The sequence below is a fragment of the Ornithorhynchus anatinus genome, chromosome 12 (assembly GCF_004115215.2).
Source record: "Ornithorhynchus anatinus isolate Pmale09 chromosome 12, mOrnAna1.pri.v4, whole genome shotgun sequence".
Taxonomy (NCBI): domain Eukaryota; kingdom Metazoa; phylum Chordata; class Mammalia; order Monotremata; family Ornithorhynchidae; genus Ornithorhynchus; species Ornithorhynchus anatinus.
In genome coordinates this window covers 33,795,290-33,811,920 of record NC_041739.1, presented here as the reverse complement: position 1 = coordinate 33,811,920, position 16,631 = coordinate 33,795,290, and the positions used below count along the sequence as shown (strand labels likewise).

General features: G+C 45.6%; 1 protein-coding gene across 11 annotated transcripts in view; it reads right to left on the bottom strand.

The window, feature by feature from the left end:
- The window catches only part of CAMK2D (calcium/calmodulin dependent protein kinase II delta), a 257,409-nt gene that overhangs the window by 19,238 nt on the left and 221,540 nt on the right, over positions 1 to 16,631 (bottom strand). For 6 of the 11 annotated variants that reach the window (XM_007670171.3, XM_029077177.1, XM_029077179.1 and 3 more), the window contains one exon: positions 6,787 to 6,870. The exons of the other annotated variants lie outside the window; for them this stretch is intronic. In XM_007670171.3, the coding sequence (XP_007668361.3) occupies positions 6,787 to 6,870 (84 nt within the window). The remainder of the gene's footprint in view (positions 1 to 6,786; positions 6,871 to 16,631) is intronic. 11 annotated transcript variants of the gene reach the window in all.

Below are 16,631 nucleotides of genomic sequence, written 5' to 3'. Positions count from 1 at the left end.
GGGAAGCAGCGTGGCTCACTGGAAAGCGCACGGGCTTTGGAGTCAGAGGTCATGGGTTCGAATCCCGGCTCTGCCACTTGTCAGCTGTGTGACTTTGGGCAAGTCACTTCACTTCTCGGTGCCTCAGTTCCCTCATCTGTAAAATGGGGATGAAGACTGTGAGCCCCACGTGGGACAACCCGATTCCCCTGTGTCTACCCCAGCGCTTAGAACAGTGCTCGGCAGATAGTAAGCGCTTAACAAATACCAACGTTATTATTATTATTAATAATAATGATGGCGTTATCCCTCTTGGGGCTCCCAATCTTAATCTCCATTTTACAGATGAGGTAACAAGCACTGAGAAGCGAAGTGACTTGCCCAAGGTGGCACAGCAGACAGGATTAGATACCGGTGACCCCCGGGCCCGTGCTCTATCCACTCGGTACCTCATCACGTGAACTCTCTTGCCCCTGCTATTCACGTTCCCAATGGGGCATGGAGTGTAACGAGCAAGTCGGCCGGGCAGAAGTGCTGCACACGGCTAAGTGTATGTGTGATCTCCTCCCTCGTTAGGCAACTGGAGGCAAAACTGGGTCTAGAACTCAGGGCATCCGAATCCTACAGCAGAGAGGCCCTCAGCAAGGCAAGGCTGTAATAGGAGGAAAGGGCTAGTTTAAGGTAAAGACTGTCTCACAGTCTTGTGCTCTGTACACTGGGCTAGGCTGCCCTACGTCCACTTCATTTATCTTGGACTCTCTAGCTGGAAATATTTTCAGGTTGGTCTCACCTGTTACTTTGGTACTCTGGCTCTCCCACGTGCTACACTGCATGAAGGGAAGCAGTGCGGCCTCATGGATAGAACATGAATGATATGGACATTTCTCAGTCAAAAGGGAACTCATTCAAAGATTTTTTTTTTCCCCTATACTGCCTTCATTTGCTAAACCCAACGGCAGCCATGACTGTGGCAAGAGCCGGCTCCCATCTGATTATGTCGTAGCCGTCCCGGCAGTAGTAAGAGTTTAACGAATACCGAGAAGCAGAGTGGCCTAGTGGAAATGGCACAGGCCGGGAAGACGGGCGACCCGTGTTCTGATTCCAACTTGTACATTCCAAGCGCACAGTACAGTGCTCTGCACATAGCAAGCACATACTAAGCGCTCAATAACTACTATTGAATGAATGAACGGGCGGGCCCAGGAGTCAGAAAAACCTGGGCTCTAACCCTGACTCTGCCACTTGTCAGCTCTGTAACCTTGGGTAAGTCACTTCGCTCCTCCGGGCCTCAGTTACCCCATCTCTAAAATGGGGATTAAGACTCTGAGCCCCGTGTGGAAGAGTGGCTGTGTCCAACCCTATTTGCTTGTATCCCTCCTAGTGCTTAGTACAGTGCTTGACACATGGTAAGTGCTTAAATGCCACAATTATTGTTATTACCACCAAGTGGGGACTTAACAAATCCTACTATTTCAACCAGTAATAATACTTGATACCATAATCTGTGATAATTGTTCTATTGGTGGAGTGAGGTCAGTTTGAGTTCCATCTGCAGAAATGCCCTTTGGAATGGAGAGTGGCTGGAAACTGCAAGTCCTTGCAAGAATGAAGTTAGTGCAGTCCAGAGGTGAAGTGACCCAAAAGTCAAACCAGAGATTTGGGGAGAAATAAGGTATATGTTGCAGGGAGGGAAAAAGTTGAATGTGGCAACTCACTGGATGTTGGAGATACAGAGGATGAAAGACACAGGAGAATTAAAGTCTCCATCAAGATTTTGGATGAGATGTCAGGAAAAAGATGAAAAAGAGCATTCTGAGTGACATGAAAAGCCCTTTCCTCTCTATCAGAAATGCTATTACGCTTATCATATCCTGCCTTGAATTCTGCATCAAGGTCCTCGCTGACCTTCCTGCCTCCTGTCTCTCCCCTCTCCAGTCCATATTTCACCATCTTGTCTGGATCATTTCGCTAAAAAAAATGATTCAATCCACATCTCCCCATTCCTTAAGATCCTCCATTGGTTGCCCATGAAACTCCTTACCATTGGCTTTAAAGCACACCATCAGTTGGTCCCCTCCTCCTGATTTCCTACTACAACTCAAGTCTTGCACACTCCTAATGCCTAACGTCTAACGCCAACTTACTCACTGTGACTTTATCTCACCAATCTCACCGATGACCCTTTGCCCACGTACCCCCTCTGGCTTGGAACTCCCTCCCCCCTCATATCGGACCACCACTCTTCCCATCTTCAAAGCCTTATTAAAATCACACCTCTTCCAAAAGGCCTTCCCCAAATAAGCTCTCACCTCCCTATTTCCGCTCCCTTCTGCATCGCCTAAATATTTAAAGCTCCTTGTAGGCAGGAATGGCATCACCACCTGTTGTATTTCCCATGTGCTCGGTACAGTGCTCTGCACACAGCAAGCACTCGATAAATACAATTTCCTACTCTGTGCCTTCCAAATGAGGGCCAACGTCTCAAATATACGGTCAGACCTAGGACTCGCCCAATGAAGAAAATTGGAGTTAGGGTCTTCCAGGAAGCTTTCCATGACTAAGATCTCATCCCCCATCCTATTCTGGCTCTATTACCTCTCCTGCTTACATAAGCCTACCCCCAAGCCCTTAGGTAAGCCCGCTCATGCACATAATCCTCTACTCAGTTTCTTCCCTTATCTGTAATTTATTTTAATGACTGTCTCCTCTCTTGAACTGTAAGCTCCTTGAGGGCAGGGATCATTTCTACCAACCATATGGGACTCTCCCAAGCACTTAGTACAATACTCCGCAAAATGAAAGGAATCAACCATCGATTGCTCTGTTGTAAAAAGCATGGAAATTCCTTCCACTTAGAAGAAAACTCAAACCTCTGAAGCTTTACATGTTGCCACCCACTCTATCTTTTGAGTGTGCACACACACTCTCTTTCTCTGCCTCCCCCTCTCACTGCCACAGGCAAACTCTCATTTTAGTATATGAATCTCTCCGATAAAAGTAAAGAAACAAATCCAAACTTGTTCCTGACTGGGGCTCATTATTCTTTGGCAAAACTGGCACCGATACTGCAACTTTGAATCACAGACACTTACAAGATCACCAAGATATGAAAAAAAAAAGGTTCTCACTGCCTCAATGGTCTAGTTTGCTTTGAATTATATTTTATGCCCAGGATAACACTTTAGCCATCTCTCTGAGAGTAATCTTCCTCTCCCTGCTTCTATCGATCTTCTTTGATTCATTATCATGTGAGCTGACTTGTTTTTGTAATGTCCATTTCTCCACGCTGTCTTTTCCCCTTTACCACATTAATCTAATTTAGGCCTCGACTGCTCATCTAGTAAAGCTTAAATGCAACATATTTCGGAGTAGATGAAGACACTGATTGTCTAAACAGCAATTCAACTGAAAAATGGTGTGGCCAACATTCCCTCTAGTAATACAAAAAATATTATGAGGAACAGATTCAGTTGTGATGGCTTTTTTTTTTTTTTTTACATAAACCATCCTTGGATGATTACATAGGACTGATTTCCCCAAACAATGAATTAAATACAATTTCCCCAAACTTGTGCTCTGAACAATAGATTTACATCGATCCAGTGATAAGAAATCTAGATTTGAAATCATTGATGCATATTAGGAAAGGATTTTCCAATGTTTTTCTGCTGCTTCGACAGAAAACACCTCTTGAGCTATCCACCATTTACTAGGTGGTCAATGCATCATATTCAAAATTAGCCTTCATTTCTCTTGTTTAGTTTCAATTTGAATGAGGTCCCCACATTCCTTTAGAATAGTGTCTCAGCAACTTCATCTTCCGTGTCAGTAAAATGCACCTGCAGCAATATTAACTTTATCACAAGACCTTGCCTTGTGATTTCTTTTTGGTAAATGCTAAGCAATCCGATGCTCACCCAGTGTTAAACTCCTCAAGCTATTTTTGCAACTAAACTCTAAGATTTCCTTCCACCTAGCCAGCCTTGAAGAAAACACGTAAGAATTTGAAATTTTTAAGCCCAGATATGGATTGCAGTCTTAATCCCCATTTTACAGATAAGGGAACTGAGGCCCAGAGAAGTGAAGCGACCTGCCTAAGGTCACACAGCAGACACGTGGCAGAGTAGGCCTAGAACTTAGGTCCCTCTGACTTCCAGGCCTGCGCTCTATCCATTAGGCCACGCAAGTGCCACGTCTTCACACGCTGGCGGGTTTCGCGTGTTTAGAAGGGTCTCATCTCTTATAGTAGAAGGTGTACTGAGGAGAATATGTCATCCCTCCGGCACATATCCCTTCAGGGTCGGAGCAGCTGGTTTTCATTGCAGTTGGAGAGATTAGGTGGAAGTCCTCCCCGGTCACCCTTTTCCTGCTTTTCCATCCCCATGCTGGGCTTCCAGCCGCTACCAAAGCACCCCCCCTTCATCCAAGGCTTTGGCCGAAAGCAGGGCCTGTGCGGGCCCTGATGCCATCTTGTACATGGCAGAATGAGGGCCCAAACCTTAATAGCATCCTGGTCACTTTTAGAATAGCCCCTAAATTATATCTTAGACCTCTTGGCGCATTCACAGGGTAATCAGATCTTTCCTTTTTCTTCCAACTAATTGCCTTCTTGCCTCCCTTCCTTTCCTCTCACTCGGGAAACTTCCTCTTTATTATGTTTATAGTCTCAAGAACCCTTTCTGAGGTCACACCACTAGCTCAAGGCAGATAGGGGAAGGTGGAGCTATACCCAGCAGAGCAGAAAGCAAGGACAATTGCTAGAAAATGAAGGGCTGCGAACTGGTGATAAGGAACAGAGATGATAATTATGGGCTTTTTCTTTCCTTTATTCTGATGATAATAGGAAGGAGCAATCTTGGCCCGAAACTCTCCCGACTGAGCACAAGAAAGTGGGATTTCACGTGCTTATTATGTGTCGCTGAATATAAGATACAGAGTTCTTCAATGCTGCTGCGGTCCCTGTGTTGGGTTGCCCCATTTCCACGATCTCACTCCCTCTACAGGATTCAGATTCAGAATGGAAATCCGCAACGACAGCGTCAAAAGAAATATACAAAAGCCTGTGACGACTTGTAAGATTTGGGGAAGGCTTTGAGATACCTTCCGCTTTTATGCTAGTGGTGCAAATTGTTATAACACCCGATGCGGTCTCATTTTTTAATCTGTCAGCAGCCTTGTTGTTAAGGCTCCACGGGTAGGAGCCCTGGCTGTGATTAGTCACTACCTACTGCTCCAATGCCTAAATTGGGTGGGTGATAGTATCCTTTCAGATCAGAGGCTTTTATGTGAGTCATAATAGCAAGTGGTGTGTTTTTTAAAGTGATCTTTACCCCACTGACACAGCACACTGATTTAGAACCTTCCCCTGGCTTTGCAGACTTAAAAAGCTACTGTGGAAATGTCTTGCCACATCACATTAAAAACAGAATAAATAAAATTGAAATGTGTCACCAAAGAATGATCATACAACTCTGGGGCAAAAAAAAAAATAAATAATCCCAGGAAAAACTTGAACTTTGAGTCTATTTCACTGACTAGGATCTGTCAAAACATTATGACGCTGTCAGAGATCTAATTAAATAAATCAGTAACGATATAGGTTGGTGGAAAAAACATTTGAATGGCAGTTTAAGTCAACTTCTCCTACATTACCAAATTTAAGGTAAATTAAACGTATTGGCATTAAAGGGACTATTGGCATTAGTTGGAACTAGTTTCAAAATGTAAAAATAATTCGGCTTTCATTGCATTCCCCTAGTGGAACATGACAACTGCAGTCCTTACATAAACAAGAAGAACCAATAAATCTTTTGAACTCTGGGGGCCAGCTTAAGTTTCCCTATCCTCAACCAATTTATATCATTATTATGTCGCATCTTTCCAGCTGCCCCAGTGTGAACAGAAAGGCTGCCCAAGTTTAAATAATCACATGGAATCACCTCCGGAACAAATAGAGAAGTACCGTGGCCTAGTGGAACGAGCACGGGCCTGGGAGACTCAGGTTCAAATCCCACCTCAGCCAATTGCTGGTTGTGTGACCTTGGGTAAGTCATTTAACTTCTTAATGCCTCAGCTTCCTTAACTGTAAAGTGGGGATTCCAGTCCTGTTCCCTCTCCTACTTAGACTATAAACCCCATGTGGGACAGGGACTTTGTCTAACCTGATGATTTTATATCTACCTAGTGCTTAGAAAAGTGTTTGACCAAGAGTAAGAATTTACCAAATATCATTCTTAACAATAATAATAATTTTAAAATAGGCATTGTAGCCTACAAATGAGCAGCTCTTTAATCAATTGCACACTGAAAATCCTGTGTGAGGGAGAAAAAACTTTTTTGGATAATGAAGCAATGCAAGGGGTTTAACTTCTGATATTTCCTGGAAATGACTATCACCGCCTTACATTCTGCCACCATTTCACCCACCTTATCTAGCCCGCTTCCTATTTACTTTTGTAGGAAAGGACCACTTTAAATCGCTTCTCCTCATCAGCAGTAACAAGAAAGATGAGCAATTTTACAGATTAAGAGACTCTCTAGGGTTTGGGTTATAGCCCGGAATTTAACCTGATAATCTTGCATATTCCAAAATCACACAGCATCACAAATCAAACTATCCTGACTGAATGAGCTACTGACGGAAACTGCCCTTGAAGATTTAACATTTTTTTTTAAAAAAAAGCTCCTCTAATCCCCCCCAACCGCTCCCGGCCCTTTAAAAATTGGTCAGTCCCATCTCCAGCCAGGACAAACCACAACTCCCTCTGCTATTTCCTGTTTTCTCGAGGTGGGCGTCTCTCCACTTACACTGTACAGAGGAAACAGTAGCCTGGGAAGAAGCAGACTTCTGGGGGTGAGCCTCTACATTTGCATGTTCTATGCACTTGGCCGCTGAATTGATGGAAAGAAATACAACATATGAACAAACAAAGATGAAGAGGTAGAGCGTGATGAGGATCCTCAGGAGAATCTGGCAGCAGGAGTGGCCGCTGGAAAACAGCACGGTGGGTGACCAGTAAGATGATGAAGAAGCAATGGAAGAAAATGAGGAGTGGTGAGGGAGCCATAACCCCGCCAGGTCACTCTCCTCTCTGACGGCTGTGCTTGGGCATGCAGAGATGACGGAGGGAGAAAGAAGGCCGAGAGAGATGGTAATTAGGAAAAGCAAATGAACAAAATGCCTACAAATACCAACTCTGTTAGCAATGTTAGCGATCACAGGAGGGCGAGGGGTGGAAGGAGGGATAGAGTCTGAAAGGATAACCGGGGAGAGGAGTGGAGGAGGTGTAGGCCTCTGTTCAGATGCCAGTGTGGATTAAAAATGCCCTTCCACTTAATACCAGCCTGATTTAGCCTGGAAAGGCTTTCCTCAAGAGAGTGGATGAATTCATGGTCAAAACATATCCTGACCTGAGTAATCCAAGACAAATTTGTCCACATCATTTCCACTCGTATTAATTAGCCAATCAAAATAATTCCTTGGCACTAGTTTTTCCCATCACACTGTCCATTTGGGTATCAGAAAGTACGGCTCAACAGAAAGCTGGGTGTGTCTCCCCCAAAACAAGTGATCAACCCCTCCGCAATTTCCGAACCACTTCTCCTCAACTAACTGGGATCTTTACAAACACACGATAGACCTGCAGTGTCTGCCTATTGCACAGCACTAGTCCCGAAAGAGGATAAAAAGGGATATAAATTTTTAATGGGAGGAAGGAAATTCTTTCTGTACTGACTAAATTTCTTTGCTTCAAGGGGCAGCGCGCTCTCTCTCTCTCTCTCTCTCTCTCTCTCTCTCTCTCTCTCTCTCATTCGTGTTTCCCAGGGGACAATTTATTTTACGGACTCCACTCTTATATGTGTTTACATTTAAGAGTAAATGCAAATAACCTACATTATAAAACAATTCAGATTCTTTGGGAATTAAGTGTGTTAATTCTGCTTTAGGGAATTTACCATTTAGGGAACCAGGAGATTCAAAGTCTTTGAAAGGAAATAAAAGTTAAATGACCTACCCAAGTGAGAAGGAATGTGGCTTAGTGGATACAAGAGCACGTGCCCGAGATCAGAAGGACCTGGGTTCTAATTGCGGTTCTGCCACTTGTCTGCTGTGTGACCACGGGCAGGTCGCTTCACTTCTCTGTGCCTCATCTTTAAATTGGGGATTCATACTGTGAGCCCCATGTGGGCCATAGACTGTGTCCAACCTGATTAGCTTGTATCAGAGCTTAGAATGGTGGTTGACATGGAGTAAGTGCTTAACAAATACCATCATTATTATTATATGAAGTGGGAGGGAATGCCAAGCCAGAGTGAGAACATGGGCAAAGGTTTGGCGGTGAGACATGAGATCAAGGCACAGTACGTAGGCTGGCGCTTGAGGAGCAAGGCGTGGGTTGTAGTAGGAGACCGGTGAGGCAAGGTAGGAGGGGGAGAGCTGTCCGAATGCCCTAAAAGCTGATCGTTAGGTGTTTCCATTTGCTATGGAGATGGATGGGCAACTGTTAAGAGCTTTTTGAAAATTAAGGAGAGGTGGACTGAATATTTTTTAAAGGAAAAAGATGTGGAATGAAGTACCGACGGGAGTTGGGAGAGACAAGAGGTAGAGACATCAGCTGGGAGTCTGACAGAGTAGTCGAGGCGGGATTAGGATAAGTGCATCCATCGGTGTGGGAACTGTGGGGAGAGGAGTTTTACAGATGGTGTACTTCTGCTGTACTTTCCCAAGCACTGAATGTAGTGTCCAATAAATATTACTGATTGACTGATCGGCCGGCTCCCAGACAAGAGGGACCTGGTATGAATGACCTCCAGATAAACCATATGATTTTTTTTTTCCCCAGGGGCTGAAGTAGGAGGCAACAGTCCTATTAACGCCCTTGGTCCCCTGGAGACCCCGGCCGGTGCTGTCTGTCCAACGGCAGGCTGGGGAGAAGTGCTGAGGGAGATGCCCACGTAAATCGCAGGGGTCTGTGAATCGGGAGAAGCAGCATGGTCTCGTGGATAAAGCACAGGCCTGGGAGTCACAAGGACCCGGGTTCTAAATCCAGCTCCGCCACCTGTCTGCTGTGTGAGCTTGGGCAAGTCGCTTAACTTCTCTGTGCCTCAGTTCCCTCATCTGTAAAATGGGGATTAAGATAGCGAGTACCATGTGGTAGAGGGACTGTGTCCAATCCGATTACTCTGCATGTACCCCAGCGCTCGGCACAGTGCCTGGCACATAGTAAACGCTTAACAAATACCGTAAGGAAAAAAAACAAAACCCTGCGACTTCCACATCACTGTTTACCCAGAAATTAGCCAACGATAAATGGGAAAAGGGAATTAGGGGAGTCACACGGCTGACCTTCACACTCCTCAGCCTCCATTCCTGCACTTGCCACTTCCCTGGCTGTCACAGGTAGCAGAGAGGGAGCCACAGAAGACTAGTTGGCAAATCTGTGACCTCTCTGGGTAGGCTCAATGGTTAAGGAGTGGGCACAGGCAGTGGAAAGTGGCGGGGGCTTTTCAGGCTCACCAGGTCTCCAGAGAAGCACCGTGGATCAGGGTAACGAAGACGATCACCTTCCGCATTCGGCTCGAGCCTAAACCTTCTGGAGAAATGAGGGTCAGCGCTCGGCACTCCAATTCTCCGGGTTAAACCAGAGAGGGGACCCAGCGGGGTTTGTGGTAAATGAGCACAGCACAGCTGTCCCGCCCCCCCCCCCGTCCCTCCTCGCCCCCGGATCGTAGCCTGGAAGTAGGGGTGGAGGCAGCTTGTGCTGCTTCAAGGTCAAGAAAGTCACATGGCGGCAGGCACTCTCAAAGTGACTGTGGCTCTTTGGAGAAGCAGACACTCAGAGCGCCCCAGGCCTACGACAAGCCCTGAGTGCTTCAGGTATCCCGGGTTGACCGGCAAGAGGCAGGGATGCGTTAAGTCGTCTATCTCGCCACCGACCTCCCACCCGCGTCCTGCCTCTGGCCTGGAGTGTTCTTGTCTGTCCGTCTCCCCCGATTAGACCGTGAGCCCGTCAAAGGGCAGGGACTGTCTCTATCTGTTACCGATCTGTACATTCCAAGCGCTTAGTACAGTGCTCTGCACATAGTAAGCGCTCAATAAATACTAATGAATGGAGTGCCCTCCCTCCTCATATCTGATAGACAATTACTCTGCCCCGCTTCAAAGCCTTACTGATGGCATATCACCTCCAAGAGGCCTTCTTTGACTAAGCCCCCCTTTTCTCTTCTCCCATTCCCTTCTGCATCACCCTGACTTGTTCCTTTCATTCATCCGTCCTCTCAGCCCCACAGCACTTATGTACGTATCTGTAATTTACTTATTTATATTAATAAAATATATCCCCCTTTAGACTAAGCTCATTGTGGGCAGGGAATGTGTTTGTTTATTGTTGTATTGTACTCTCCCTAGCACTCAGTACGGTGCTCTGCACACAGTAAGCGCTCAATAAATACAATCGACTGACTGACGGAAGTGCGTGATGAGGGGAGATCGGGATGCTGACCTGCGCTACCTGAGGTAAAGAAGTGGGAGACTCCAGACCTCGGGAAGTTATGAGCCCCGTGCGGGAATATGAACTGCATGACCGATGACTGTTACTTGTTAAACACTTACTATGTGAAAAGCACTGTTCTAAGTGCTGGGGTGGATACAAGCTAATCAGGTTGGACACAGTCCTTATCCCACATGGGGCTCACAATCTTAATTCCCATTTTACAGAGGAGACGGGCACACAGAAATCAAGTGACTCGCCCAAGGTCAAAGCGCAGACAAGTGGTGGGGCTGGGACTGAAACCCAGGTGCTTCTGACTTCCTGCCCTTAACTTTATCCACTAGGCCATGCTGCTTCCAACTTGATTAGTTTCCACCTACCCCAGCGCTCAGTATAGTGCCCGGAATATAAGCACTTAACAAATGTCATTTAAAAAAAAGAGAGGCCGACCAAAAAACCCATCCAAGATCTTAAACCTGCAGTGGAGCTACTTTCAAAGTGCCCTTAAGCAGCTCTGCCCTTCCCCAGATAACAGGACTCCACATCGCTCCATCTGGGTATGTGTGTGACTATACGTGTGTTAATCCATAAATTCCCAAGGCAAAACTTGTCCAGAAGAAGCCTATTTTTAGCAACTCCTGGAGCCCTGCCAGAGAAAAAGAAGCTATAATAAAAGACAACACATGCTGGGGTTAGTGGGAGGAAAATGCAACTTGGCTCCGGCCCAGAATGCATCAGTTTTAGAAACAAGAGGAAAGAATAAATATGATTCAGGGCAGTGACATTCCCAATAATCCAGAAGTCTAATATTAGGACAGTGACAAGAAGTCCAAATGGTATGTAGGAAGCGCTCCTTAAAAGGATGTCAACTGTAGGTCAAAACAAAACAGGGCACAGACTGGATGAACCCATTTCTTAATGGCCCCTCATTTTACTTAAAAGGACAAGGGAGAGAATTTGGGGGGGAATGAGGAGCTCTCATATGGAAATAACTGATTAAATCTTTTGATGCAAGTTGGCTGAAGAATTTTCAGTGGCGAGACGTGGGTTTTATGCTGGGAAATGCCTATCGTTTTTCCTATTCCTTCATAAAACGTTAAGGACCAGAAAACAAATGAAACAGTGTCCCGCAAAGTCTGCTTCTTCTATTTGAGGTGCCGTATTTACTCATATTCTGGGCAGACTCACTGAACTTCATTTATGGACCCTTTACCAGAACTGGGGTGGAGAGACTCCAGAAAGCAGAGAAGTAGTTCCAGGGAAGACCAGGGAAATTTGGGGTTTAAATTTTTACAACGTTCTGTACTTCTGGACCAGTTTTAATATAGACAGCAACGAATATTTTCAAGATTCAGCCCATAATACAATACACAGCTCACGGCTGCTTATTTCATATTTAGGGTTTATTCTTTTAGTTGGTTTGGCCATTGGCATAGGATCAGAGCCGAGAGCAGCGTGGCACAGGGGAAAGAGCACAGCCCCAGGAGTCAAAAGGATCTGTGTTCTAATCCCAGCTCTGCCACTTGTCTGCTGCGTGACCTTGGGCAAGTCACCTAACTTTTCTGTGCTTCAGTTCCCTCATATGTTAAAAATGGGGATTAAGACTGTGAGCCCCTTGTGGGACAGGGACTCACGTAGTACAGTGCTTTGCACAGAGTAAGCACTTAGTTCTGTGTGTCTGGGCAAGTTACTTTAGCTCTCTGTGCCTCAGTTACCTCATCTGTGAAACGGGATTAAGACTGCGGGCGCTATGTGAGACAGGGACTGTGTCCAACGTACTTGTCTCGTAACTACCCCAGCGCTTAGTAAAGTGCCTGGCACAATGTAAGCACTTAAGAAATGTCATTTAAGAAAACAAACAAATGATTGCCACAGTAATAAAAATTACCGCTACATCACACCACGAGGCCACCGACATCTGTGTGCTGCAAAGTCTCTCGGACCCACCAAATGCCCATGAAATTTATTAAAAATTGCCGAATCTACCCCAGCACTTGGTACAGTGCTCGGCACATAGGAAGCGCTTAACAGATACCATTAAAAAAGTGCTGTTTCTCTTGCTTTTACCTTAACAGTCCAACTCTACCCATATGAAATTGGACAGGAAGCCCATAATAATAATGGTATAATTATAATGGTATAATGTTGGTATTTGTTAAGCGCTATGTGCAGAACATTGTTCTAAGCGCTGGGGTAGATACAGGGTAATCAGGTTGTCCCACGTGAGGTTCACAATTAATCCCCATTTTACAGATCAGGTAACCGAGGCACAGAGAAGTGAAGCGACTTGCCCACAGTCACACAGCTGACGAGTGGCCGAGCCGGGAGTCGAACCCATGACCTCTGACTATTATCTACTATTATTATCTACCACGGTAGACATCAGGTCAGACACAGTCCCTGTCCTACATAGAGCTCACATACAGTCCAGTCAGTCAGTTGTATTCATTGAGCGCTTACTGTGTGCAAAGCACTGTACTTAGAGCTTGGGCGAGTACAATATAGCAATGAACGGACACATTCCCTCCCCACAACGAGCTTGCAGTCTAAGATGAATAGGTATTGAATCCCCACGTTTCACAGATGAGGAAGCTAAGGCACAGAGAAGTTACGTGACTTGCCCATTTCCACTCAGCAGGCAAGCGCTGAAGCCGGGTTTAGAACTCAGATCTTCTGACTCCTAAGCCCCCGTTCTTTCCACTAGGCCACACAAAAGAGGAGGAAGAGGGTAACAATGGGAGGGCAAAGCGGCCAAGTATGCCAGAGCCCGGGGTATTTTGTGTTGGCTGGTCTGGACCGAGGATCCTTTTACCCTTTCTCTAAAGGCGTATTAAAGATTTCCTACTTGCCGGTGGCCCCCACTGCCCTGCCCCAGCGAGAACGTGAACGACAGGGACGAGAGATTACGGTTGGCACTGCACAAACCACTCGTTTATCGATCCGTTCCTTTCTGCAGGTTCTCATCCTCGAAGTCTCTGTGACAGGGCCAAGGGTCGTCTTCCTTTTGCCATGTGAGAGCCCACCCCATTAAAAATTCTAAGGTGCTTAGAGAATGCACAATAAAACAGCTTCTGCTTTTAGTTTCAAAATATAAATGTTCTACCCTAAGTAGACCCTCAGAGTTCCTTGAAATGGCATCTGAGATGCTCCTCAACTCCCCGTCCTTTCCCCCTACAGGGAAAATATAGAAAAATACATCTCCCTAAGGGCTTCCCGGCCAATTTCATATGGGTAGAGTTGGACTGTTAAGGTAAAAACAAGAGAAACAGCACTTTTTTAACGGTATTTGTTAAGTGCTTACTATGTGCCAAGCACCGCACTGAGCGCTGGGGTAGAATCAAGCTAATCCGGTTGGACACAGTCCCCGTCCCACAAGGGGCTCACAGTCAATCCCCATTTTTACATACGAGGGAACTGAGGCCCAGAAAAGTTAGGGGACTTGCCCAAAGTCTACCCTAGCACGTAGTACAGTGCTTGGCACCGAGTAAGCACTTAGTTCTGTGTGTCTGGGCAAGTCACTTTAGCTCTCTGTGCCTCAGCTACCTCATCTGTGCAATGGGATTAAGAGTGCTAGGTGAGACAAGGGACTGTGTCCAACGTATTTGTCTCGAAACTACTCCAGCGTTTAGTAAAGTGCCTGGCACAATGTAAGCACTTAAGAAATGCCATTTAATAAAACAAATGATTGCCACAGTAATAAAAATTATTGCTACATTACACCACGAGGCCACCGACATCTGTGTGCCGCAAAGTCTCTCGGACCCACCAAATTCCCATGAAATTTATTAAAAATCGGCGAGATCTAGGAGCTGAGAAAAAAACTGACTTTATTAACTTTCTTTTAGACCAGAGACCTGATTGTTTTAGGCTCCAAGATTCATTTCCATTAGACCTGTTCTGGTTTCTTTTGAGGCCCCGGGCACTACTTAATTTGCAAGGCACCTTTAATTCCTGAATGATCGTCATGTTTTCAGATTATATAAGATCCAGCTATTTCAAAGGCCCTGTGAGTTAGCAGCCAGGTGATAACGGTATTCCATTAACGGCAATTGCCAGAAAAGTTTCAGTGGTGCCTCTAGGGACAACAAATGACTTTATGCCAACATCCCCAACGACAACTCCAGATGTTTTCCATTTTAAAATGTAGTCCACAGTGTTTCAGGAAGACCTCTCACCCCAACTCTTCATTCTTACAAGCTCTTCTAGCTTCTGCGATTCTAGGCTAATCTATTTTTCCCTATCTGGGGGGACACATCGACTCCTTTGGATAGAGTTCTGCTATCCAGACAAATTCCTCCCCAACTTGACAGAGATATTTACTAAGTACTTACTGGGTTGAACACTGTAGTAAGTGCTTAAGACAAAACTATACAAAAGAGTTGATAGACACAACTCCTGCCCTCAGGGAGCTTACAATCTAGGTGGGGAGACAAACACTGAAATAATTTACAGATGGGGGCTTTTTAAAAAATTTTTATGGTATTTGTTAAGTGCTTGATATGTGCCCGACATTGTTCTAAACTCTGGGATAGATACAAGTTAATCAAATTGGACAGAGTCCCTCTCCTATATGGGGCTCACAGTCTTAATCCCCATTTTACAGATAAAGGAACTGAGGTCCAGAGAAGTTAAGTCACTTGCCCATGATCACACAGCAGACTAGTGGGAGAATCTGGACTAGAATCCAGATCTTTCTAACTTCCAGGTCTGTTCCCTATCCACTAAGCCACACTGTTTCTCAGGGTTGCAGGGCCTCTGTCCACTCACCAGGATCTTGGTGGCCAGCCCGCGACCTTGGGGCTACTAATGCAAGACGCTGTGGAGTGAGGTCAAACGCTTGGTTGTTTGGGAGAGAACAACGGCCAAATGGATCCCGGTTATAAAGAAGTGTGGCCTAAGGGATACGGCACAGGCCTGGGAGTCAGGGGGATTTCGGTTCTAATTCTACGTCAGCCACAAGTCTCCTGTGTGATCTTGGGCAAGCCACTTGACTTCTCCGGGCCTCGGTTACCTCCTCCGGAAAATGAGGATTAAGACTGTGAGCCCCATGTGGGACAGGGATTGGGTCCAACCCGATTACCTTGAATCTGCCCCATCGCTTAGAAGAATGCCCGGCACACAGTAAGTGGTTAACAAATACCATTGAAAAAAACAATTCCCATTTTCAAATAAAGTGGAAGGTGGAGGCATTTTCATTACTAGGTTTGAACAAGAGAGATGGGGTGGGTGGGACAAGAGTAGAGGGGACAGTCCCACCTCTCCCAAGTGCTTAGTATAGTGATCTTGCACACAGGAAGCGCTCAGTGAATCTGACAGAGAATGAATGACTAAAAGGGAAACTGGCAAGGGAATAGCTGCAGAAGGTCTCCCACCCGATCCTTCCTCGTTCACACCTGGGTGCAATGAAACACCTCCGCCTTCCCCATTCCTTTGAAAATGGGAATTTATAATCAGGATCAATTTGACTTTTAAAGTAATCACACTACCAAATGGCACTTTACAGGCTTAAAGCGAGGAACTCTAATTTAGAGAGATGGTAATATCACAATGTTTTCCTTTGACGCCCAGCGAAGATAAAATGTAGCCGTTCACCAAATCGCTTCTTTCCATTACTCAAATCATTATCATTAGGTTGTAATTTAAATAGAGAAATTGGTGGGTAATGGCATTAACGACTCCAAGGTCAAGGTAAATTACCTTTTGAAACATTCAGGAAAATAGGTGGATTTGCTTACCAGCGAGGGCTGCTGAAAAGTACCAAGATGAGGATGTGGCAGTGGTGATTTTGGCTACGTTCTCTGGACCTCATCAAAGACACAACTTCATCATGGCTCAGTTTATTGTTGGACCTATTTTTTATGGTATTTGTTAAGCACATACTACGTGCCAGGTACTGTTCTAAGCACAAGACAGATACAAGCCAATCACGCTGGACACAGTCCCTGCCCCACGTGGGGCTCACAGTCTTAACCCCCATTTTACAGATGAGGTAACTGAGGCACAGAGAAGTGAAGTGACTTGCCAAGGTTGTGCAGCAGACAAGTGGTGGAGCCAGGACTAGAGTCCAAGCCCTTCTGATTTCCATTAAGTCACGCTGCTTTCCTATTTGCAATCTGCCCTTTCCTTTCCTGCTTCAAATCTGCCAGACCACAGTTTTCCCAG